General features: G+C 37.1%; 9 protein-coding genes across 9 annotated transcripts; 4 read left to right on the forward strand and 5 right to left on the reverse strand.

Moving 5' to 3' along the window:
• On the reverse strand, positions 1–3,907 carry EV154DRAFT_473263 (uncharacterized protein). Its single transcript, XM_051597928.1, has 6 exons — positions 3,632–3,907; positions 3,094–3,508; positions 2,648–3,045; positions 1,063–2,479; positions 472–977; positions 1–414 (listed from the first exon to the last, which is right to left on the reverse strand). The coding sequence occupies exons 1-6, from the start codon at positions 3,797–3,799 to the stop codon at positions 109–111; spliced, it is 3,210 nt and encodes a 1,069-aa protein (XP_051451824.1). The 5' UTR covers positions 3,800–3,907; the 3' UTR covers positions 1–108.
• Positions 3,908–8,504: 4,597 nt separating this feature from the next.
• EV154DRAFT_527817 (uncharacterized protein) lies at positions 8,505–9,762 on the reverse strand. The gene has a single exon (XM_051603518.1). It carries the CDS (start codon positions 9,642–9,644, stop codon positions 8,658–8,660), a length of 987 nt encoding a protein of 328 aa, XP_051451825.1. The 5' UTR covers positions 9,645–9,762; the 3' UTR covers positions 8,505–8,657.
• EV154DRAFT_569962 (uncharacterized protein) lies at positions 9,741–10,070 on the reverse strand (the record flags this gene model as incomplete). The annotated part of the gene is made up of 1 exon (XM_051606169.1): positions 9,741–10,070. One exon carries the CDS (start codon positions 10,068–10,070, stop codon positions 9,741–9,743), a length of 330 nt encoding a protein of 109 aa, XP_051451826.1.
• A 1,195-nt stretch (positions 10,071–11,265) lies between these two features.
• On the reverse strand, positions 11,266–13,582 carry EV154DRAFT_473269 (P-loop containing nucleoside triphosphate hydrolase protein). Its single transcript, XM_051597929.1, has 3 exons — positions 11,989–13,582; positions 11,428–11,897; positions 11,266–11,367 (listed from the first exon to the last, which is right to left on the reverse strand). The coding sequence occupies exons 1-3, from the start codon at positions 13,550–13,552 to the stop codon at positions 11,335–11,337; spliced, it is 2,067 nt and encodes a 688-aa protein (XP_051451827.1). The 5' UTR covers positions 13,553–13,582; the 3' UTR covers positions 11,266–11,334.
• A 107-nt stretch (positions 13,583–13,689) lies between these two features.
• EV154DRAFT_527822 (uncharacterized protein) lies at positions 13,690–17,703 on the forward strand. Its single transcript, XM_051603519.1, has one exon. It carries the CDS (start codon positions 13,783–13,785, stop codon positions 17,407–17,409), a length of 3,627 nt encoding a protein of 1,208 aa, XP_051451828.1. The 5' UTR covers positions 13,690–13,782; the 3' UTR covers positions 17,410–17,703.
• Positions 17,704–18,088: 385 nt separating this feature from the next.
• EV154DRAFT_487108 (uncharacterized protein) lies at positions 18,089–18,472 on the forward strand (the record flags this gene model as incomplete). The annotated part of the gene is made up of 1 exon (XM_051598937.1): positions 18,089–18,472. One exon carries the CDS (start codon positions 18,089–18,091, stop codon positions 18,470–18,472), a length of 384 nt encoding a protein of 127 aa, XP_051451829.1.
• Positions 18,473–19,376: 904 nt separating this feature from the next.
• On the forward strand, positions 19,377–21,774 carry EV154DRAFT_473271 (nitrogen permease regulator 2). Its single transcript, XM_051597930.1, has 8 exons — positions 19,377–19,499; positions 19,581–20,211; positions 20,280–20,394; positions 20,453–20,687; positions 20,831–20,964; positions 21,043–21,160; positions 21,238–21,347; positions 21,399–21,774. Exons 2-8 carry the CDS (start codon positions 19,822–19,824, stop codon positions 21,662–21,664), a joined length of 1,368 nt encoding a protein of 455 aa, XP_051451830.1. The 5' UTR covers positions 19,377–19,499; positions 19,581–19,821; the 3' UTR covers positions 21,665–21,774.
• A 384-nt stretch (positions 21,775–22,158) lies between these two features.
• Positions 22,159–23,948, forward strand: EV154DRAFT_527829 (uncharacterized protein). The gene is made up of 5 exons (XM_051603520.1): positions 22,159–22,524; positions 22,590–22,711; positions 22,782–22,945; positions 23,008–23,119; positions 23,175–23,948. The coding sequence occupies exons 1-5, from the start codon at positions 22,275–22,277 to the stop codon at positions 23,709–23,711; spliced, it is 1,185 nt and encodes a 394-aa protein (XP_051451831.1). The 5' UTR covers positions 22,159–22,274; the 3' UTR covers positions 23,712–23,948.
• Positions 23,792–24,531, reverse strand: EV154DRAFT_527831 (chaperone). Its single transcript, XM_051603521.1, has 2 exons — positions 24,250–24,531; positions 23,792–24,181 (listed from the first exon to the last, which is right to left on the reverse strand). The coding sequence occupies exons 1-2, from the start codon at positions 24,493–24,495 to the stop codon at positions 24,146–24,148; spliced, it is 282 nt and encodes a 93-aa protein (XP_051451832.1). The 5' UTR covers positions 24,496–24,531; the 3' UTR covers positions 23,792–24,145.
• Positions 24,532–25,663: the final 1,132 nt, after the last annotated feature.

Consider the following 25,663-nt stretch of genomic DNA (forward strand, 5'->3'; position numbering starts at 1 on the left):
AGTAGTAACATATTGAAAAAAAAAGGCGCGATAATAAAAATAATAAGAATAATAGAATATATATGTATAGTAATAGTAGTAATAGCAGCAATAAAAAAGAGAAAGCAATTATTTTTTTGTCAGGCTAGGTATCCAAGACGTTCTCCTTTGCTTTGAAGGTGTAGGTATGGGTGTACTTTGAGTAGTAATATTCAATGATTTGGGAAGTCCGAAATGATACTTTGACAATAGCGTATTTTGTGTCAATGTTTTGGTTGACGGGGACACAGGGCTATTATTTTCGCTTTTGGATTTCCGATTTCTTAAATCGGCCAACAATTGAATATAGTGCTTTATAAAGTACCTTGAATTCAGGTCTGACATGTCTTGATCTACATTATCTTGTAGTGATAGTAGTATAAGATCAGAAGGTATCTAAATTGATATTATTAGATTCCACGTCTTTTTTTTTTATATTTTTTTGCTACTCACAATCGAAATTTGATCTGCCTCTCTTATTAAAATCTCAATGACATTAATTTCATCTTGTGCCTCTTTCTTTACATCTGCAGTGGTAGGTGCAGCTAGGGAAGTTTTATCATACAATACATTGGGCGCAATAACGCGTGCTAAATTTGGAATATCCATCTTGTTAGTGTCACTAAAAGTCGCAACCCATTTAAGGGTAGAAAAGATCAATAGCATAGTATCACGATTCGGCTTTGGTAATAAACAGCATGCAAGATGCAATGTTCTTTTTCGTTCTTGTAAAGGCTCGATTTTTCCACATTGAACAAATACTTTGTACAATGGGTAGGTCATGAGCGGCTCGGGTAATTCTCGTAAATAGCGTTTCAACAGCGATGCTAATTGGACCGAGTTCTCTTTTAGCAATAGTCTTTCCAGGTTTTCCACATTATCATTATCAATTTCATTGGCTAGGGTTCTTAATTGCCGTATATTTCCATTCTTTCGAAATACGCCTTCAATCGACATGTCTGGTTGTGTATAAACAAAAAAAAAACCAATAAAAAAAACTTTTTTTAATGCATATTTCTTTTAATAGTTTTTGTTCAAATGTACCTGATTGTAATATAGCCATAATACAACTTTTTACAAAAGCAGGTATCAATGCATGATCTGAAAAACTTGCAGCGATGACTGGAGTTAAGTCACGTAAGGTTACACCTACTTTCGTTCCATTTTCTTGTTGCCTGTCCTTTTTCAAAAGTGTCGATAATGGCACGCCAAACGTTTTGAATTCGCTGGTATGAGTGGTATTTAAAGTGGTAGTGGAATTCGTAGCATGCATGTTGGTTGTTTTGATATGTGTGATTAACTTTCCCCAGAGGGCTGAAGCAGGATTATGATGATGATGATGATGATGTTGGTGGTGCTGGGATTCCACTAGGATGGTTTGTTTTTTAATTTGTTTTTTAGGCTTTTTAATTTCAATCAGATCAATCAATTCGTCCAGTGTAAAGTTAGGGTTTAATAAAGGATGTAGGGTAATGACAGCAACATGACGAACAATGAAATCTTGGGTCTGCGTTAATGTTGATAGATACATGGTCTTTGTTGTCGGATGTCCCATATTATCCAAGGTCAATATTGAGGCTCGTCTGGCTTCTCTTCTTTTATCAAATACCCCTTGTAATGATAGACGCTGCTTATTGTTACCCGATGTTTGACTGACTGTGCTGAACGTACGTCGAATGCTAGTGGTTAATCTATTTGTTGTCTTTGGCATGGCTGAAACAGGTGATAAAGCGGTGGGTGATAAAGTGGTGGGTGATAAAGTGGTGGGTGATGACTGTGGTGAATGACACGTATTTTCTGTTGATATCATGAGGTTTGTGTTCTTTTTTTTGCTATAATGTGGAGATGCGTCTTGCAGCGTAGTACATTGAACTTGGCCGAGCTGGACTGAATCTAGTCTGTTGATTGACGGCTTTCGTGAGGGTTGAGATCGATGTCCACCCAACATTCTTAAAATCGAACGTTGTCTTTTTGTCTCTGGCACGAGTATTTCGTTGGGTGATTTTTTTGCGCCTATAAATGAGGAAGAAGATGAAGAAGCGGAAGAACTGAATGATAATTTCGATAGATACAATTTGAGGTTGAATAGGTATTGCTGTAAGAGCGTAACATGTGTACAAGTTTGTGTATCCTCATTTTGTTGCTGTTGTGTGCAACAGGTCTGGCAATATAGTGTGGTATCTACTAACAGGGCGGATTTTTCATTTAATGGAACTGAGCATCGAGAACAATGAAAGCATAAGGGGTGCCATTTTAATTGCTGGGCATCGTTTCCATAGCAATCGGTTTCTTCAATCGTAAGATGACATGAATTACATTGGCCGGCGGTTGTGTCCATTTTTGCTGTGGTGGGTGGATCTTTAAACCAATATCTGCCTGCTATCCAAACTCGTTTCTTTTCCAATTCCAAGAGTTGATTTAAAAATTCTGGTATCGCATTTTGAATTCCAAGGTCTCGTTCCTTTTTAGTTTTTTAAATTATATATATATAAAAAAAAAAAAAAAAAATGAGTTTTTATTTAAAAAAAAAAAGAATATGAAATAATAACAATAAAAAGATAGCAAAGAAGAGAAAGTAACAGGCTAATAAGGAAATAAAGATATATAAAAAAAAAAAGAAGATTCTTACCAAATGTAATGCAGCGGAAAGTCCAATTCTAATTAAAGATTTCAAATTTTGAGCTAATCCAGTGACGAGTGAGAGCAGTTCTTGTGTAATTCCAATATCAGATTTCGATGGTACTGTTAATAATTGAAAGAATCGAATCATTTGTTTACATACAAGATTTGCTTCCGTGTCACAATGCAAATGAGGACCAACGGTATCTAAAGCAGAGAATAACACATCCAAATGCATAATAAACTGATTAGCCATTCTTATACCTTCCATGTAAGCACCTGCTGCCACATTTAATAACATGTCAGATATACAATTAGCAGATGATTCTTCAAAAGAGGATAGATCGGTCCATACGCGTGTTACTTTTTCTTCCACTTGAATTTGAATCTCTACTAGTTTGGAGGTATCTGAATCGATGGGTTAGTGTGATGTAAGAAACACAAAAGAAAACTAACCTTGTGTGGGTGGAACGGGTGCTAGCTTTATACCCCAGAACTTGAAAATCATGTAACATTCTGGGTGCCATATTTTATCCGGAATATCTCGATGTTCGACAAACTGCTTTAAAATGGCCTGATCGCAGCCATTGCAATGTGTGTCCGGTAATAATGAATAATGGATTCGACAGTAACTTGTTCCCTTAAACTCGTATTGTGAAATTGTTGGTGTAACGCACGAAGGACATTGAATACATTGAGGGTGAAATTTTTGTTCTGGAGTAGTAATTGGTTTATTACATTTTAAACAAATTAAACCTAATCGTTTCATATGATCAAATTCACATAAGACGAGTCGTTTTCTATTACGTGCTTTGGATGATTGCTCTTCAATGATTGGGTAATATTTATCGGCTACTGGTTGTTGACAATCCTAAATTTGTTATATGTTAATATCCCCTTGCTACCAAAAGAGATAGGAGCCCCTTTTTTTATAATTATACACACACAAGCGCGCGCGCGCGCGTGCGCCCCTGCCATCTCCTATAATTATTACCTCACAAATAAAGCATTTATAGTGATATACATTGTTAAATGCTCTAACAAAATCACCTTCCTCTCTTAAACAGCTTTGATTACATTTGGGGCATATGGGTATCGATCTTCTGTGTAGATTTCGTGGTGGTAATTCAAGCTGTTGCTTTTCTACATATTGCTGAGACATTGCAAAAAAAAACAAGGAAAAGAAAAGGAAAAAGAAAGAGAGTTGATGAAAAATAAAATAAATAATAAAATTTAAAAGAGAGAAAATAAAAAAAAAAATAAAAAAAAATGCAAATATTTGACAAACAAGGGGGAGGCTTGTTTATATTTGTTGCCAATTTATTACATCTCTTGATTCATCCTATTTAATCTATCTAAAGCGCTTTCCCTTCTTTCTTTTACACTAGCAATGGCTCTCCGTTTTGTTGAGAGAGACTTTTGGCTGTGTTACACCCCCAACTAAGCTTTTCACAGTGCTCGAACAACACCCCCATAAACGATAGTTTAGTAAGGGAGAAACTCTTCTGGGTGCATTTCGCTTCCAAAACTATCCTTACCTTTTTTTTGGTTCGACCGCGTTTAGTCATTGTTATTTTTAAATTATCTCTTTCATGTCGCACAAATGTTCCCAATGACCTGACCATGCCGATAAATAGTTACGTATCTGGGTTTCCCACCTTATTTTAGAAACTCAGTCTTTTAATTGAAAATCGATTCCCTCATGAACCTCCATGGAAGAGAATTTTGACATGGTTAGCAATGCAACGTGTGCCAACAGTCACTTGTACAATGTGTTGACAAATTAATAAAACACCTTATTATTAAATACGAGACAAAGTCTAAGGAAGGGTCTTCAATCGAGAGATATCGCACATATACCATCCAATTAGCCAAAAAAAAACATATGTTAAAGACTCTATTTGCTGTAGGCATTATTTAATATAGCCTGTCAAACAACTGGTATCACTTCAAAGCCACAAACACGAGAGTAATTAAGTTCATTGTAGTATCAATTCCATAGATCATAGGCCGATCAGCTGTTCTCGATGAAATCAGCAAAAAGCCTAAATATGTGTGTGATGTACAATATTTGAAACTGAGCATTTGACAGTAAGTCCGCGAGAGAGATTTGTACACTGTCGATGCAAGAGACCGGGAATAACACCCACCTAGAAGATAGGCCACATTGTGGTAAAGTCTCCGTAAAGAAACCCAAATGTGAAAAAAATGAATAGACTACGATGATGTGCACTTCTGGAAGCAATGTGCTTTAGCACATCAAGTTTATTAGAATTATCATTCTTTGCAGACAGGCTGGGACTAAGAAGGTTAATTTCGCCAAAACAATGTTCCACTTCTGCACGTAGTACATCTATCACTATTCCGATCTTATATTCTTTTATTATTTTGACATTTCCTGCTCTAATAGTAGTAGTACACGGAATTCGAGAGATTTCTTATTTGATTTACATAAGCCTGTAGTTAGCTAAGATCTTGTTGAAGTCATAATAAAAAAGCTATGTTTATAGTGCTTTTCTTTTTGGCTTTCAAATAGTGAATTCTGCCGAGAATGTTGCATAAAGCAACTGTTGTTGTTGAATTTAGCTGTCCTACAGAGAAAACGATAGCCAATGGTTGATAAACCATAATCAATGTCTAGCATGTCGGTTATTATGAACGGAGTGACCCTATTTTGAAAATTCGGCAAGTACATTGTTAGAAGATCAAGCATGACATATATTCTTTGATTACTTTTCTTAGCATGCATTATTATTGGCCACGTTAAAAGAGAGAACATGTTTTCTGTCTTCGAAAGATGGCACAAAAGGGAGCAATCACATCTCCAAGTGGGCTCCCCATAGCCATATACGTATTTTCTACTGCGTGTTTGAAGAATATGAGCAGGCATATCCCAAACTCGTGCTAATTTTACAAAGTGAAAAATTAAGGTTTTAAGACATGCATATTAGTGCTCATCATCACGGTCAAATATTAAAAATGGATGAAACGTCTTTGTTTTGTGACCAATCTACCATTTAATCTTGTCGATCCGAAAATTAGATGCATGCAAGCCGATTACTTTCCAAAGGTCCTATTCACCATGAGTAAAACCAGGAGTCAAAGCATGATTTGTAAGTGGTCTTAATATCAAACATAAGTGAGGATTTGTATTTTCGGGGTTTTCTATGTTCTATTTCATCTGATATAGTTGTCATTTCGAAAGGTAAAACTTTCTCAAAGTGCGCAAACACAAAAATTGGTTTCAAACCAAACGAAACCCCGGAGAAGGGAGAAGGGGAAGGGATTACACATGCAGCTTAATATTATAAACAATTGTATTGCTTCTGTTAACAAAAACAGTAACACGATACGTCTGGATTTCAAGCTTATGATAATTTGGCCAAGAAGAAATAGGGCTCTTTATAATCTTTTATTTTGTAGGTCCCTTTTTTTATATATACGGATGTAATGGGAACGTAAAACTGATGTTTCGCTGGACCCATAAATGATGTAGGCAATTTTTTTTAGACTTCCAAGAGGGCATTGTTAAGTGACACGTGCTTACATAATACGCCATTCCTCTAAATGTAAATGGCGTAAACGGTATGTTTGTAAACAATCAATTACCTCATCATGGCATGAATTCGTTCTTGTTTATCACTTTTATTATAAATAAATAAAAAGAAGAAAAGGTTTCTTTTTCCCTTCTTGTTTTTATATGTATACATAATTTTGTTTTTTAAATCACACTGAGTACGCCGTTTAAGGATATTCTCTTCTTTGGCTGCAATTTATACTGATTAGCTTCACTATAGAAACACGGCATCTACCAAACATGTACTGGATCGGCTATATTTATTATGTAGTGCCTCCTGCATCCAATCCCACCCAACACTAGGTATCTATCTTGTGGGATACCCATTTATCGTATTGGGCAAGTTATATAAAAATGGCTTGGGTTTGATATGCCGCCCTCTTTTATGGGAAAGTATACTATCGAGATGAAAGAATAAGTCCCATAGCACGAAAGCGTACCCCTCTCAAACTTCAAACCAATTGGCAAAGAGTCTACTCTAGCGTTGTAACAAACAAACAGCCCATTGTAAAATTGTCAAAAAATTTGACATGAAAATATTATTGATGTTCATATCTAGATAGTCTTTAGCTTTAAGACCCCCAAAATGTAGAATTAGTATGAATACAATACGAATGTGAGAGTATTCTTTTGTATTCCCGAGATACTACAGGTTCAATTTGGTTACGTGTTTAAGCTAAGCATAATTGAAGCAATGAATAACAGCGTCTTCTCTAACCAATTAACATTGGGCAGCGATGAAGATGTTCCGTCATCTGTCGAACAGCTTCGGGCCGAACTGAAGCCATATGATCTTAATAAGAGAAGCAATGACTAAATAAGTTAAAGTGTGTCAATCTTTCTTGCCCATGAACACAAGAATTACTTGCCCCCTCCCCCCAATAATGTGACCTCTTTGCCAGGTCATTTTAGAAATTACACTTGGCATCAGAAGAGTATTCCTTTGTTCTTGTAGAATGATAACGCTTAAAGTTCACTCATAAACAGAAATGGACGACAAAACGAAAAAAAAAAAAATAGCTTTGTTGATGGCTTTTTTAACAATGTACAAAAATTAAACAAACCTGATTTAATTTGGTAACAACTGCACATTTTCTTATACAGTCAACGGAATTCAAGTTGATATGTATGGCTTGTTTTATCTTGTTATTTTTATATCGTTGAAATCTTTTCTGTCCCAATGGTAAAGAATGAAGGGTTTTATGATGAGAACGGAGTGTCGAGATCTGGCAAACGCTCAAAGAATGTCATATTTCCAAAACAAGGGGATATCGGTTTCTTCTATTTTTAAACAAAGTACTCCATTCAGTGGTAATGTTTTTTTTGGATAGGTACATTTCAAATTTGAGTAAGAGAAACGGCAGAAGGTTTAACTATTGAGTTAAGCACTACAGAGAAGAATTAAGACTAGTCTCAAGCTAAAAATTCAACACATGATTTTAAGAATCCAAGGAGTATCCTAACTATGTTACTTAAATGCAGTGTCATCATGAGATCTGAAGACCACTTATTACAAAAATTCATTTAGGGTGCAACTGAAGATTACACTTTAGCACGACCTTTGGGGATGCTCTAAGTAACAATCAATTCAGGTTGTGACTCTTATCTGATAAATTTTTCGTATACCAGAGCTACATCGATTCTATAAACCTAAAAATGAATGCATCAACTAGTCACACAGTCGTTTTAACACTGAGTAGACCCAATGGATCTTTTTATCTATGAAAATAATACTTGCCCCAGTGGACAACCTCCCTACTGAATTCAGTTTCATCTGTATACTAACTGGGATATACTTTGTCGTTCATACTACAAGAATTTAATTTTTAAGGTTTATCACTCACTGAAGGGGTCGATATGCATTCATACTGACGATGTATTCTTTTAAAGGATTAAACCAAATTCTCTGGCACTAATGAAACAAAAATGTTAGCACATCCATACACTTTTAAATTATATGAAGAGAAGGAGGGTAAAGACTTCAAAAAAAAAAAAAAAGACTCAGATCCAAACGCAGTGTGTACGTTTTTTAGTAAATAATTTAAAAGGCGGATGTAATTGGCATAATAGGTATAAAAAAACTGTTTATTTCTTTTGCTTTTTGGCAACGCGAGACAAATGTAAGAATCGTTGGATAACTGTTGTATTCGAGCAGTATATGCACCACATTTACGGTAACATACTTGCACTCCGACGATTGAAGTAATTTATCATCTTTCACCTTTTGGCATAGGTCAGATGATATTTCATAATACACGTAACACAAATATATTTATTTCAGTTACGGACTGTTATTTTATTATCCTTGATGTACCTTGCGGGATATTGACAGTTTAGACAATATGTCAATATAATCTACCCACGGTAGTCATCTTCTCGTTTGCTGTAAATAGTTGTGTTCGTTGTGTATAAAAGAAATCCACATTTTTATGTTTAATAAAGTTCAGCTCCTTTTTGCAATCTGGTTAATACTCTGTCTAATTTTCTTTTTTGTCTTTGGATTTTTCAATAACCAACTCAAAGGAGGAGAGGGAGCAGGACGCTTCAACGTAGCGCAACCTGATACGATAACATTTTCAATCTTTTGAGAAGTCTCGAGAGCAATGTTTTTCAAACATATCAAATGAGCAAGTACTCTGGGAAGAAGGGAAATTTGATCTAAATTCACAAAGAGCTTTACCTTGGCAACATTAATCATCCTGTAAACCTTGGGAGAGATAAGATCCATAACATAGGTGTTCAAATTAAGACCTTCACGGTGTACTCCACATACTTTGGGATTATTAATACCATCTGAGATAAGTTTGTTCAACGTTAGCTTCATCTGCTTGCCAAGTTTTAATAAATCTGACTCAACATAAGAATTTTGTTCTGAGTGTTTGAATTCAGCAATTAAAACTATACATTTCACACTACCAGAAAGATTAAAAACTTGGAAATCAGGCTTGTAGGATGCGTTACTATCGTTTGCAAGTTTACCTTTAGCCCATTTCATGTTAAGTAAAGGGTCAGAAGAGAAAACGGACGATAACAATGGAGAAATATAATTATGAACAAAGCTGTCTTCAATAGAACAATCAGGCTGACCATTAACAAAGATTGGAAGTATAAAAGCTAACACATGAGCAGTGTGTAAATCAAGAACATTCTCTGATTCACAGGCATCACTAAGCATTTTGGCACATAGTATTAAAGAGGAATGCCAGTTGTGAGGAGGAGATACTTCAATACCAATACACCAATCAAAGCATCGATTACCATTTTCTGGATGATATTTTTCAAATAACAACGATGGCTTAAGAGCATTATGTACACCAAGAGAAAAGTATTTGCTAATTGAGGAGGCATACTTTTTATCAAAGAGGTAGATGTCATTGACAGCAAGAATGCGTATGTCTGATAATTGAGCAGGGTTTATATCATTAACCATTTGAATAGAAGCACAGCGTAAAACAAGCCTGGCACGCTTAAAGCACAGGGGCGAGCCAATTAGAATGCGCCCCTGGTATATACGGTGTAGCTACAGTCAATCAGAGTCTAAAAAGCATAAATCAGATATACATGTATTATCCAATATCCATCTAAAGTTGTCAGCTGAGCCTTCGGATTGAGAAGAGCTTCCTTCAAATAACAGAGAGTAATTACTGGTACGTCTAGGATGGTGATCAATAGACAAATCAGAAGGAAATTTAGTTTCGTCTTCATCACTGTCGCGTTCATCACTAGTATTTTGCTGCGGTTGTTGTGTTTGATTGAAGTTAATTATTCCATCACCAATATTATTGTTGACTGTAGATGAATCACCAGTTGACAAATGTAATGTAACAGAGGAAGGTTTCTTTTTATCCAAGTCCATTAATTGTATTATTCTGGATTTCATATTTTCTGGAATATTGCTTCTGTTTTTTAAACTTTTTAAGGAAATGTTTAGACCTCCGTATTTTTTTTTCAAACGTATTTCTTTTTTATACCTTACAGCACTTCTGGTTAAGACCAGAAGGCCAACATAATTACAACTCTATACAGTGTATTCTCAGCCATTCACAGTCCTTGAGTTTCTAAAAACTCAAGAACCCTGCCAAGGAGGTCGCCCTCCTATAGCAAAGACTAGCCGCAGCCGCAACATTACAATATATCTTTTTTCATTTTAGCTTCTTTTTAAAGAAACAAGAGTCATTACCAACTAACCTTTTTACGTTATCGATTACTTTCATAGGATAAAAGAAGTATGTTAAGGGAAAAGAAAAGGAGAAGAATAAAGTGTGTGAACCAGCTTTATTTATAAATAAACAAGCTTATGTCAGGATGATTTAATTTGTCTATTTTATCATCCATAATGTTTGAGCCTTTACTTAAAATAGAAACACTTGCAAAAACCTCCCAAGCAAGTCAGAGCTTGGTAATTGTCTATCTGCGTTCCAGTAGTAGCTTGTAATGACAGTGAAGCAGAATTTATGGAAAACAGAAATCGATCATCCCATGAAGTTTAGGCGATATGGCATGTCAATTGACGTGTAGACCTTCACGTGATTCTAAAAAATACGTTTGAAAAAAATACGGAGTTCTAGACATTTCCCTTTTTAACGCGTTTTAAAAACATACTTTTTATTGTCTTTTGGTTCGCTTTGGTTGATTTATTCTCATTAAACGCGTTTTCGAATCCCTCAAAGGACCATTCTTGAGCAGGGTGCTCTGAAAAGTATTTAATCGCGAGGTCATTACCATTATATGTTGACTTTTCTGGTTTCATGTTAAGGGTAAAGAAAGTATGATTTTTTTTTTGTATGGGTAAAGAAAAAAAGAGCAAAAATAATATTTTACAGTCCGGATTTTTTTTTCAAAAAATCAACAAATTGGCAGTGGAACGACCGTAAGTTGCCAAGATTTATATTCTACATTTTTCTCAGGTTGCATCACACCACTAAACAAACAAAAACTGGCTTTTGAAAAATTATTCGTAGAAGGACCATATTTGGGGTAGTTTTGGATACTCTAATGTAATTTTTAAATGGCTATACGAAGACTGTAATTATACGACAAGTGTCGCTTTTATTAATTGAAGCAGCATGTGTAGAAGTTCTCGCTAAAGCTATGGAATCGAAAAAAAAAAAGATTGATCACTAGCGAATTTTATTTGCAGAATATGCATAAATCTATCATTGATTTGTATGTTAGTCGAATTCATGAGAAGAAATCAGACATATTCTACTCACCTGATGTCTCTGTTTATCGGTGAATTCAATCCATGCGTCCGCATAAGCTGCGTTTTCCATCCTTTTATGTATATCTTCTATTCCCATGACCTTTTCTTGTCTATGCTGCCCTTGTTTTGATGTAATGTAATCTATACATAGTTCAATTGTTTTTGCACTGGATCCTTTTAATCTATCCATTAAAATCCCGAGCGTATCGTTTTCTTGTATCCATAACAAATCCAAAAACCCCATGACACGAGCAAATAGATATCTGTTATCATCATTGAGCCATAGCTGCAATGTCTGAATGACCTTTCGAATATCATAATGATACAATTCACACAGAAATTCCAAGTCATATGGCTCTACCGTCTTATTTTCTGAGCAGCAGATTAATTGCACGTAAGCCAGCATGCTTTGCTTTTCGGGTATCTCAAAATAGATTGTGGTCTGGATATTTAACTGCTCAAACGGGATTTCTGAGTCATCTATTATGTGAATTGTTTTGAGAGGTTTTTTGGTTTTTTTTTTTTTGTAAATCTTATCCACACACTCATATTTTTTTTATGGGGTTCATACCATTGCATGTCATTATAATGGGTCGTCTACTCTTTTGACATAATTCAATCACTGCTGGCCAAAAGCCCTTATCTTCTTCAAATAAAATATCCACCTCTTCCAATAGCACGAGACTCTGCTTATGCTCATCCTTGATGTTCGCTTCCTCATCCATAGATTCGGCTTCGGTCTCAGTTAATGACTCTGCGCTGACTTTTGCGGCGGTCGTGCTCGATTCTGTTGTGGCAGTTTGACATTCAGTGGTAGTCATAGTGGTATCAGTGGTGGTCGTAGTGTTTTCAGTGGTGGTCATAATGGACTCTGTCGTGGAGATACTGGATTCGGTGGTTGCGGTTTTTTGCACCGACTTTTTAAAAAAGGAGGTAATCGTATTGTTAACAGGTTTCACTTGGACCAAACTAACATCTTCCTCTACTACTGCTGCTGGCGGAGAAGGGGGAGGAGGAGGAGGAGGAGTCTGTATCGCTTTTTTGAAGAAGGATGTGATCGTATTATTGATGATGGGCTTTGCCTCTTCCATAACGGTGTCTTCCTCTATTGCCACTTTTTCAGACGTACCGTTAATCGATGTAACGTCCTCCATCACCGCATCTGCTTCTTTTTCTGGTGGTATGTTGGCTGAAGACATGGTAAGCATTCGTTTAAAATGGGATGCGATATCGATTTTTTTGGACTTTTTGACAGTATCTCGAATGATGATGGTTTCGCCAGTTTTACGTTTTTTTTGCTGATGATCGAAGCGAACGAGATGGCTTGCGGTCATTTCGCCGACTTGTTTGATGACATCTTTACCTGTACGTCTTGAGGAAGCGTTTATTTCAAAAATAGAGTAGCCTGTTTCCTTGGCAGCGGTATAGACAGCGGCAGTTTTTCCGATACCATGGCAGCCGACAAGCAAGACGAGATTAAAAGGCTCGTCTTCACCTTGTAGGGATCCCACGTTTTTTCTGTCTGGATCCTTTCTGATTTTCAAGGTCTCTAGCCAGTCTCGCAGATACTGAAGGTCCGGTAGATCAGCTACGACTAAACCGTCGACGCAGTTTGGTCTGTACTTGTCACACCATGGGATTTTGAGGTTGGGACGAAAGTTGATGGAATCGAACAATAGTTTACAGCTAGCATTACTTTGCCATTGTGGATAATTTAGGTTCATTAAATCTTGAATGGCTTGATTATCAAATAGGGGTGGGGGTTCGCATAGAGGTTCGAGAGGATAGGAGTGTCGGTTTTCTCGAGCTTGTTTTATAGATCGGAAGAAACCACGGGTATCGACAGTGGCATTTAATATATCCAACTGTTTATTGGTTTTAATCTTTTTGGCTCGTCTTATTTTTTCGGTGGATTTTTTTGTGCGTGTAGGCTGTGCCGCTGCTAGTGTTGGTGCTGCTGGTGTTGGTAGTGTTGGTAGTGTTGGTGGTGTTGGTGGTGTTGGTGGTGGAGGAGGAGACACTGGCTTCTTGGTCATATTTTTTGTGAACAAGGGATGAATCTTGACCTCCTTTTTCTTTTCTTTTGGTACAATGGCGAAATGATCAGTGATCGATCTCTTTGGCTTCGTCTCCATGACCAATTTTTTTTTTTGTTTTTGTTTTTTTTTATTGACTAAAAGAGAAAGAGAAAACACCGCGTCTGTTAATAATTTATATTTTTTCGCGTTCATGTTTTTTTCAAAAAAAAAAAAAAGTTGCATGTTGAAGCTCCGTTCATTGTAAGCTTTTTCATTTTAAAAATATATATATAAAACTTTTCTAGCTCTTTTTTTTTTTTTGACACCTTTTTTTTTTAAACCCTCCCATGAGCAAATTTACTCGACCAACGTTTAATGTGGACGACGATGATTTAGAAAGACTCCAGCAAGAGTTCTTCGATAAAGAGCAAATGCCGTCTGCCAAAGTTTATCGCAAAACCGCACCTGTCATGGATAAACCTAAGCGTAGTCTTTTCTCGGAACGTTTGCATGCTTCGACAACCGAGCAAGCTACTACTATGCCAGCATTAGAACCAGGCAATAGCTTGCCTGCTTTAGAGACTCCTGCATTAGAGACTCCCACTTTGCAGGCACCCGCTCTAGAGACACCTTCATTAAACACCAGCATCGAGGAGGAAAAAGAAGAATTCGAACCCGTCATGGATCCTAATCCCGAACCTCATGTACCCGTCACCAAGAAAATGATTGATCTCACCTCTCTTTTGGGTAAAGTGTTGGGAGATATTACCGAACACAAAGTAGAGAAAGTGAATGCACCCACATTACCCACTGCCAATCAACAAGGTAAGACGTCTCGTGAGCAGCATGCAGGTTTTCCTAAACCTGTCCATCGCAGTGAATTCAAGAAACGTTTGGAGGCGCAACGAAATAAATCAAGTGCGAAGCCTAGAGTGGATGCGCCTCCTCAAGTGGCCTCACAAAATTCGGCCATGTTGGATACCTCGCTGTTTGATGACGACAATGATCGTCGTATTGGTGAAATGAGTCAACAACAATTAGAGGAAGCACGAGAGGAAATCATGAGCACCTTGAGTCCAGAATCCATTGCATTATTAATGAGGGGGCTGAAATCCAAAGCCTCACCAAAAGAAAAGGAGACGGTAGACAAAAAAGAACAAAAGAAGAAAACCGTCTCTTTTGAAGAACAGGTAGAGGATAAAGACGATTTATTACAGATGAAGAAGCAATACTTTGAGGATGTACCTACCGAAAACGATAAATTAGCTTGGATGGACAATCGATTCTTGACCAAGGAGATCAAGGCGCAGACATCCAAGCGACTCAAGGAACTCGAACTCGAAAGTAGTAATGAAGCGGAAGCCACTGAAGCCGAAAGGGTCTATCGTAAACTTCGTTTTGATTTACAAGGTCGTATTATGGATCAAAAGTTAGATTTACCAAGACATTTAGGTCTGCATCATCATGGCGATGAACCCGAAAAGGCCGGCTATACCCTGGCCGAATTGTTTTACCTCGCTCGTAGTCAAGTTCCATCTCAACGATCCATGGTATTAACCACTTTGGGTCGTATCATCACTCAAGCGAAACAACATAAAGGTCAAGATGTTTGGGATCATGTCATGACCGTCTTTACCGGAAAAGAACATTCGGCCTCCATCTATCTTCGTTCGGCATTGGACGATCGTAACCTAATTGTGCTTGTCAGTGCCATCCATGCTTTATCAGCCCTGATCTTGGACAATGATACACAATGGGAACAATCCCTCTTGGAGGCTCATGATTTCAATCAATTTTTGGGTCATATTGCACGCCCTATCTTACCTGAAGGGGCTTCACAGATCAAGCGAAAGGGGTTAAACGACAAGTTGACAGAATTAGTAGACCGTGTACGACATAGTTCTGGGCAACCCAGCGCGAGTGAAGAAGAACAGCGTGATGATGCTGCACTTGCAGAACGTGATCTTGTACGTGGATTAATCAAGATGGATATTTTACCTCGTATTCGATATCTTTTAGGATCCGATAGTGGTAGTGATTTGATTCAGATGGATCCAGCGTCTGTTGAACGTTTAGTGCGAATTTTGGTACGTATGGCCGAAGCAGGACAGGATGTATGTGAGGCAATTGAAGAAGAAGAGCTGATGGAACCCGTCATTTCTTGGGGAATTGTGAACACGCAATGGCCAATGACGACTGACGACGAGAACAAGAAGGCACATTCATGCTATCCCAGTTTGGCATCTGTACGACTCCTTACAGTACTAGCTCAGGGGAGTAAACAAATTGCGGAAAGTCTGGTCGAAAAGGCAAGCATCACGTTACGATTTTTGGTAACCTCTCCAGATGCTGCCTGTAACGGTATGAAACAACGAGCTTATGCACTCCAGCTTGAAACGTTAAAGTTGATTCGAGTCTTGTCTTGCTACGGATACATTGTTCCGACCTTGGAGGATCTGCATGGACCTGTGATGAATTGGCTTCGTGCTGCTCTCTCCAGTGACTGCACTGAGATGGATGCTACGAGGGCTTCAACGGCTATGGGATTACTGGAGGTGCTTTTACATTGTGCAGCGGACCCACATCTCACTACACCTGCTCATGCAATTGATTGGCATCAACCCACAGCTTATTTACCTGCGATTACGGCAGTTTTACGTGCAAGCAGAAACAGAAACCACACAGAATTGTACGAATCCTCTTTGGGCTATTTAGGTGCCTGGGCTTCTCATTTAAATAGATTTCCTCCTTCTTCCGAGTTGGAAATTGGAGAAATTTGGAAAGCTGTTATTGAAGAGGATGCTAACTTTGAATCCGGTAATTCCGTTGCATTAGGTTACACCACTACAACAAATCATGTCCTTCGTTACATTCAATTTATTGTTGCATATGCTTCACTGAACAGTGACAAAAAAACCTCCTCCTCTTCTTCTTCTTCTGCCCCCTCCTTGTACCGCGATGAAGCTAGAACTCGACTTCGATCAGCTCAAATTATTCATTTATTGAAGGCAGATTATTCAAAGGACATGCTCTCAAGATATGCCTTCTGGTTATGGTTGAAGCACTGCCAGGAAAAGGAAAAGTGCTGGGGAATGAGTTTGGGATTGGCGGAACTTGAATCTGGTATCAGAGGTGCACACATGGGTATCGTCGAAACGTGGTTGGCGCAAGACCTCTTGCAGCTTTGTCTTTCTACTAAAACTTTGGGCGACCTAACCAGTAGCTTGGGACCCTTCTATTTCCAGCATGATGAAAACAATTACGAGATTTCAAAAAGTTTATTCGAGATGGATGGTAGAAAGCTCAAGAGCTTGATGTATACGCGTAGTGCGGAAGAAAAGGTGGATGGGTTGTCATCGTTAGAGACGAGTGCCTTTATTCTTTCGCCCATTGATGGTTTATACCACCTCGATAAATGTAAAGTTGCACAAAAGGTACAGGATGATGCAGCAACGGTGGTTGCCAACACGATGGAGTTATCTACGAAAATCTTTTATACGACAGATATTAACCATGAAGTTGCTATTGTGAGCATGATGAAGATCTTTTTGATTGGAGATCGCGAGGGAAGAATGGCGGGTATGGAAAGTGAACGTGAAATCTTTTGGGATGAGCGAGTGTCAAAAATTCTAGGACAATGGTTAGACTACCTGTGTCGACAAAAGACCAACCTGGCTGGATTGGAGAATGCCTGGCGGAGATCATCGGAATATATCCGACAAGCTCAGGTACCTTTCTTCCAATTTTATCAAGGCTTCGTAGCTCAATATGCAGCCGTATCGTTTGGTCATCACGGGTTTGCGCGCCTTTTGGTATACCTTGTGACTCAAATAGACACGATTGACTATCGTCACTTGTTGTTCAGTGATTACAGAGATATTTTACCCACTCTTAAAGTTGCTGCAAATGAAATTCCTCCTCTTTCAACTGCCGAAGCTCAACAATTTGCAGATGCAGGATTGAAACTCTTGTAAAAAAAAAAAAATTCTTCCTTTTTGTTTATTTATTATTGACAAAAAAAACACACATAAAAACGTCATTAGTACAATACTGACACATAAAGTAGATAATAACAGAAGCTTCTTTTAGAATTGTAAATTCAGAAGAAATAAAAACCTTAAGTAAACTTTCTTCAGAAAAGAAAAAAAAAGTATCTAAATATATAAGACGGACAGAAAAAGAGTTGATTATCATATACTAATATTAAACGATCTGCAAATAATGAAATGTTGTTGTAAACCTCCCTGTTTTTTTTTTTTTTTTTTCTTCATTAAAAGTGATCACACGTGTTTTTCTAATATGTTCAGGGACACAAAAAATGACCAGACTACTTTTCAATTTATCAGTGAGACGAGTTCACAACCCGCACACTCACTTTTTTGTACGTAAAGAAAAAAAAAAAAAATGGCTGTCAATCAACCGAACCGACGGCGTTTAAGTTGCCATATTTGACACTACATACATGCTATTGCATTAGGGGGAAGCGGGAGTATCAAATAATAATAATCAAAAATAATAATAAAAAAGTTTCCTTCTCGGCTTTGTCTGTGCTTATATAAATACCTATATTTTTTTCTTTTTCACTCTTTTCTTTTTTTTTTCTTTCATTATCACATACACACACACATATATATATATATACATAGCACCGAAATGAATTCCTTTCCATCACCACCTTCTTCACCTCACCTGAGTAGTTTTTCATTCAATCATCAGACACAAGACCAAGTAATGTGTGGAGATTGTAACAAAAGCCTTGGTTCAGATTGGTTTTGTTCAGACTGTCATAAAAAATGCAATAGCTGTAATCGATTTCTTGGACAAGATGAATACTGTACTCGATGTTGGTCATTTGATCCTGTGAATCAAGAATTTTCTCGTAAATTGAACAAATATCATTCGTCCTTTATATCCTATTGTCCAACACAAACAACCGCTAGTAACCATAACAGTTTCTCCGGTCTACCTTCACCCTCCAATTCCACTGGTTCAACATGTTCAGAACCAAAATTACTAACTAGGCCATTTTCTTATTAAATACTCCCTCTTTTTTTTTTTTTTTGTGTATTATATAACCCCTTCTCTTTCCCCATCTCTCTCTCTCTCTCTTTCTTTCTTTTTTTTTAAAAAAAATGGGAAAACGTACATATAGAAATTATAATAAATAAAAAAATTTATCCAAAACGTAATGATGAAATTAAACATTCTGTATTTACAAGTTCATTCAGTCTATATATAAAAAAAAAAAAAAATAGCTGTTGTGTACCCGATCAATATAACGTGTTCTTGATGTTTGATGCAAGCTACTGCTTCTGACACGCATAAAAATTAGGCTTATGGGTTTATCCTTGAATTGGACCATTTGTGCATTACTATATAAATAGACGACGACTGCTAAAATGAACAATGTAACCTTTATATGCATATTAGAAACTTGTTATCCTTATTTCATTTTACCCAGGGGGATGGGGGGAGGAGAGGTCTCATCAATAACACCTCTGCGCGCGCGCTTGGAATGCAATATGGGCTGTCCGCACATACACACACACACACACACACTTAAACTTGACTCATATTACACAAAGAATGGGATGCATGCATGCATGCAAAGACATTTTCATTATATATAGTCATATAATGAATCCGTGAAAAAAGAGAACACTTCTTTATAAAGATTTGTAACATACCTGTCACAAGATAAGTTCTTTATACCCTGTTTTTTTATGATAAAGGGGGAGGGGGGGGGGTTGCTAAGGGCTTTTTTTTCCCGAAACCGCCTATCCTATAATCGTTTCGGGTTTGTGTGCATCAAAGTAATTGACATGACGGCTTATTGTTTTTTTTTCAATGATTGGGACTAAATCGGGGCATATTGTGAGAGGGACATGTAAAAGGTATACGATGATGAAAGCCCCAAAGCTGATATTAGAAAAAATTGTTTCATAAAAAAAAAAAAAAATCGAGATTACGCCTATCTCTTTTTTACAGATCCGTTCAGTGTCACTGTCAATAAATATAAATATCGGCTTTTACAGTAAGAGAGAAACTGATGGATTACCGACGGGTAAAATCAAAAACCACGGGTAAACCCCCAAGTTTTCTTTTTTTTTTTATATATACTGTCGGTAATAAATCATATTTTTAGGCATTGAGAGGTGAGAGGGGGGTGCTATCATCCTTACTTTTTGTTTATTAGACAGGATTGTAAGGGTAGTAGGTTTATATCTAAATAGTTAAAATAAGGTTGTACTGAGTTAAAATACACCCTCTCGTCCCTGGGTAGGGTAGGTGCAACAATGGGGATATCTCTTCCTCTCCCCCCCCCCAAAAAAAGAAAAAAGTCCGAAAAAGGTTTGCTGTAATTTTGGCCCTTTCAAACAAAAGAAATGGAATTTCAAGGATTTCCACGCATTCACAGTATATTTTATGCCGTCTTTGACATTATTAAAGGCACAGTTGTCAAACATCAAGTACCTGAAGGCAGTATCACACGCCAACCTGAAAAACAAGAAACAACAGGCAAAACTTTAATTGATTTCGAAGCCATTAGTGAATACATTATTCCCAAGAAACAGTTATACAAGCGACTGGTCACTATTTGTACCAACGGGTACAAGGTCATGGGTTGTCCTGTTGTCTTGCACGATCATGAAAAGTACCGTCATTTTAGAAATGAGTTTCGATTTAATCTTTGTTTTGTGTTTGAACAAGATGCTGAAACAAGCAGTTATGAAGCCGTTGTCAGAAAACTTTCTCGCGTACTTGAAGGTTTAGAGGTAAAACAAAAAACCCCTCCCCTCCCCACCTTTCACCGTAAAGCTTTTCTAAGACAACAATAATGTAGCTCGAATGTAACTTTTTATCAAAAGACGTGAGTTCTGAATCGCAAACAGTGCAAAACGTGATTGAGCAACTCTTCGAAGATCTTAATAGTTATTGTGAATGTCAAATACCCATTAGTAAGTTAATTTTCCTCTGTCTTTGAAAGGCCCTTAATATATTTATTTTACAAAATAGACACTTTTAATACGATCAATTTAAAACTGTTCCCAACGTACCCCAATCCAAGAACCGTCTATGATTATCAGGTGCCCGTGTGTACTGTGGATGTGCGTAAAATGATGAATCCTAATTGGGATATTACTGTTCAAAAAGTAGCCAGTCTGATTAATGGTATTCATCATGTAAAGCGGATTGCTGAACTAGCAAACGTGAAAGGAGAATGGGCAAGACAAAGCATGGAACACATGATGTAAGTGGGCTATTAATATCTACATATACACACGTGTGTGTCCTCTACGCGCTAAGGCTGGAGTTTAAGGAGTGGGCACGCGCGTGGAAAAAAAAAGAGAGAGTTTGAGGCGGGAACATTGATGGGCTTTTGTTTACAAAAAGGTATTACGGCTGCATTATCATGACAGATATCTTTCAATACTCAAACGTTTATGCTGTAAAACCCGAAATCACACGTTTGTTTGATCCCAAATATGGTCTTGCACAGGAGTGTCTGCGATATATCATGATTCCTAGTATGATCCTAAAAAAAAAAAAAATATGTATATATACACCTTTTTTAAATTGTTGTGTTCTGACGCTTCCTTTTATAGATGCACCAGAAATTTCGATTGAACGTATTTATGCCTTATATTGTGGCCTAAAACATGGATTGACTGTCAAAGACTGGATTGAGGAGCAACAGTTATCCGTGTTACATATTGATGAAAGGTTTGGCAAAAATACAGCCCTTTTTTCTTTTCTTTTTTTTTTTTTACTGATCCGCCACTTTATGTTTATAATTTTAGACGTGTGATATCTTTTGGTGTAATTAAAGGTTTGATTTACAGAGTCCATAAATATCCAATTTTAGCGAGCACACATGAAAGTGAAACCCAATCTAGTTTTCCCTGCAAAAGTCAATATCATTTAGTGGTGAATGAATATACTGGGATGGTCATCCACCCAGATATTATTCCTTATTTAGATGGGAAACATCATTACGACGAAATTTGTACGGATTTGGAATGTTCACCACAAGAACTGGATGAACAATTGGGCTACATTAGCAACCAACAACAACAGCAACAACAACAGCAACAACAACAGCAGCAGCCACATCAGGATGAAGTAGATAAGGAACAACATGCGGTCAATACTGTTTATGAAGGCATGGCTGAGGATAAACAAAATGAAGGTCAGCCTCAGTGGAGTGTACAATTTATATTTAGATAAGTCTTTTTTATTATTATTATTATTATTAAACAATACGCTTGCTTGGTGTGTGTGTGTGTACGTGGGGGGCTTGGGTCCATTTTTAATTATAGACTCCCCCTCCCTGTCTTCCCCCCCCCATCAATGTTCGGATGAGAATGCGTTGTACGTAACACCTCAGTACAACTCTAGAGTTAGTGTGTGATTACCTTAAATGTGTCTGATGCAACAATTAATTTGCAAAGTATCGCAAAGGTATTTTGTAACACATCAGACCAAATTATTTATTATAATTAGTTCCTATGAGGTTGCACAGGGATCGTCCAAACGGAACAAGAAGATCTTTTAACAGTCGCAAAAAATATTAGACTTGGGCCACTTGGTCCTTCTGTTACTTCTATTGTTTCTATTACTTCCCCTTTGTGAGTAATAGAAAAGCCGCTTTTAGCCCTCGAGTTTCTCTCTCTTTTTTTTTTTGAGCTTCTTGTACTTTTATATATAACCCTATTTATAGATTTTTTTTTTTTTTTTACGAATAGTATATAATGGTTGCTCCCTAAATTTCGTTTTCTTCTTTCTCTCTCTATCTCTCACTCTCTCTTCTTTCCTTATTCCCTCATTTTTACCCACTATGATTTTTAATAAGACTATTTTGATCGCAACAGCAGTTGCACTTTTGTATTCCGATATCGCCTTCGCACAAGCTGCCGCAGCCCCACCTGCCGTTGTTGTTGCTGAATCATACGCTATTCCTAACGCCAAAATCGCATGGAAGAATGAGTATCCTGTAGGCGCAACTAAGCCTGCCCCCAAAGCTGAATGGGTAGCTTTAGTTAAGGAAGACCCCGCATTGAGTATTGCTCCTAATATCATTACTTCAAGTAAATACATACACAACTGGATGATGACAAGTTTTTTTGATATTAATATATTTATTATTTATTAGTTGGTGGTATTATTCAAAATGCTGATCCCACTGGTAAAAACACATATTGTAACTGGACCTGGGATGGTTGTGTTAAGCCCACTGATATTGTGCATTGTACAGACAAGACCATTTGGGGAACAGTATGTTTAAAGTGTAAACAACAACAACAATCAAAATTTATAACTCCAAATTTTTTTTTTCTTATTTTAGAGTTTCGATGATGGACCTTATGAAATCACTCGTGAACTTTTAGCCTACTTGAAGACAATTGATGTTAAAGTCACTTTCTTCGTGGTTGGTAAGCAAGTCATTATGTGGCCTGAAGTCCTTAAGGAAGCCTATGATCAAGGTCATGAAATTGGTATTCACACTTGGTAAAGTCTAACCATTACAAACGTCTCTATGACAATTAAATTAATTTTCTTTGTTTAAAAAGGGATCATGCTGAGTTAACTACACTCTCCACTGAGCAAATCATTGGTGAATTGAAATGGACCGAGCTCGCTATTAAAGAAGTCATTGGTGTCACCCCCCGTTTGATGCGTCCCGTAAGTAGTTTTATATTGTCAGTAAATCTTTATATTAAACAATTTTATTTTATAGCCTCGTGGTGATATCGATGATCGTGTACGTTATATTGTCAACCAACTTGGTTATACTCCTGCCATGTGGTCTGTTGATTCTCAAGATTGGAGAATTACTGCTGGTGGACAAACTGAAGCTGGTCTTTTAGGCAATGTTACTCAATGGGTGAACACTCTTTCTTCTTTAACCAAAGGTGGAGGAAACTCTTTAATGCACGATTTAAACAATGTAACAGTGGGCGCAGCTCTTAAGGCTTTACCTATCTTGCATCCTGCTGTCAAATTGAGTCCTGTTGGCGTTTGTGCTGGTTGGGCATCCGGAAGCTCCTACCTTGAAACGCATCAAGCAGCAGCTGTTGTCCCCGCTGCTAGTGAGACCCCAGCTGCTATTACTCCTGCTGGTAATGGTGATTCCAAGACAACTACCCCTCAAGCCAGCAGTGGTGTCCCTAATTCTGTAAAGGCCACTCCTGAAGGTTCTGCTGCTACTTCTCTTAAGGTTTCCGTTACCGTTGCTGTCACTGCTGCCCTTGCAGCTATCGTCGCTGCCCTTTAAACAAGAAGTGTCTTTCTCTCTCCCCTTTTTTTTGCCATAAGTAGTTATCCCCCCCTTACCCACACACATTTATAATAGACTTAAATGCTCCCCCCAATGTATTACCCTTTCTTTCTCTTTTTTATTTTTTTCTTTTAATTAATGATGCCTTTTTCTCTCTCTCTCTCTCTCTCTTTCTAAACCCCCTTTCTTCACTATTTATCTGAATATCTATATAAAAAAATAAAAAATATATACAGACATGATTATAGTTATTCATCCATTATAACTTTAAAACCTGTTCCCCATAAAAAAAAAAAAAAATCCAAGGTACTATATGCAAACACTTTCCAACCCCCCCTTGCTTGAAAATAACCATTTATTGTTTTTCGTCCGATTGATTTTTTCTATATTTACAATGTTCTAATCCTCCTTTTCTTTTGTTTCCCATTCATCTAATTCTGTTGCTGTTGTTGAGATGCTTGGTTCAACTACAAATAATGAATGAATAAACCGTGTCCTATACGTATATATTTAAAAAAAAAAAAAAGGAACTTACAGTTTCACTGAGTTCTCCAAAACGAACACTCACACGTTCAGAATGCTTCAAAAAACGATCAGCACATCGCTTCACACAAGCTTCTTCTCTGGAAGACACTGCTTTACTTGTAAAATCATTAGCACATTCCTTAAAACAACGATCGGTAAGTCGGGTGAACAAATCCATGAAATCGGTAATTTGTTTTTGTTCAATAAGTGCACGAATTTGCTCTTGCTCAGCTTGATTATATTTGGTGGGATCCATTATTGTTTTTTTTTATATATATGTCTATAAAGAAAGGAGGAGGGGGGGGGGTAAGGGGTGCGCGCACAAAAATAGAGTGTGCAACCGTTTTTTTTTTTACACTTTAAAATTCAGACAGTGTCAGACGAATCAGAACTTTTTAATAAAGCTATCGATCTACTAAAGGAAGGTGGCTCTTTTGTCTTATTGACAAGCAACAGGTCGATCATTACCAGCCCACATGGATAGGACAATAGTAAACCTGTTTTTTTTGGATACCGTTGCGTCCTGATTCCAAGTAAATATTACATTTGTTACAAATTAAAATATGGATAGATTCGGTTAACTTTTCCAACAGTTGGTTAAGCAACTATTAACATAGGTCCGAATAAAAGAATTAAATAATAAATTGTATGGTATAAACACGTATATTTCATCGTTGTTAAGATTCATAAGCACACGAAGCCTCTCACAAAATTTTTTGTTGTCGGTAAAGTTCTTCTGCCACACTGTGCCCTATGACCTTTAAATTTTTACATGGGATTAGACCGTTTCTCCTCTCCTCAATTGTAGTTACTGCCCTTTTTTTTTTAAAAAAAAAAAGTAGTACTTCCAGAAGAATATGAGTTGTACCTAATATTTTATCAATGTGATTTATTACATCCAAAAGGGAAGAAAAAAAAATTATATAGCTGTTATCTAATTTCATCTATGCAAGTAAAAGTGACCAATTGACGGCGGAAATACAGTATTCGCAAATGTTTCTGTATTAAGTAAAGACCCAAACAGTAAAAACGATCAAGTAAACAATGCAGTCATTCTAATTTTACCCTTTTCGCTACAAAAGATACCGTCACACCAAAGACGTGAATAACATCCAAGAAATAAGTAGTATCAAAGAAGCCGAATCGACCATAAGCAACAAACGTATACGTTAGTACTCTTAAATTATCTATTTATTCACTGACTATTTACATTTATTAACTAATATTGCAACTTTTAGAATGCGAATCCCCAGCTTATTGATTTCGTCAATAACATTTTTCTGATACGCGATCCATGTAACGAGGCGGTCTATGAACGAAAGAGATGTGTCTTCTGATCAGTGTTTAGAATAAAGCTCAGAACTCTCGAGCGAGCTTCGAGTGATCATCGATCGAAGCTCGAGTACAAAAATTCGGTTCGAGCT

Source organism: Mucor mucedo, assembly GCF_025094135.1.
Source record: "Mucor mucedo strain NRRL 3635 chromosome Unknown EV154scaffold_170, whole genome shotgun sequence".
Lineage (NCBI taxonomy): Eukaryota > Fungi > Mucoromycota > Mucoromycetes > Mucorales > Mucoraceae > Mucor > Mucor mucedo.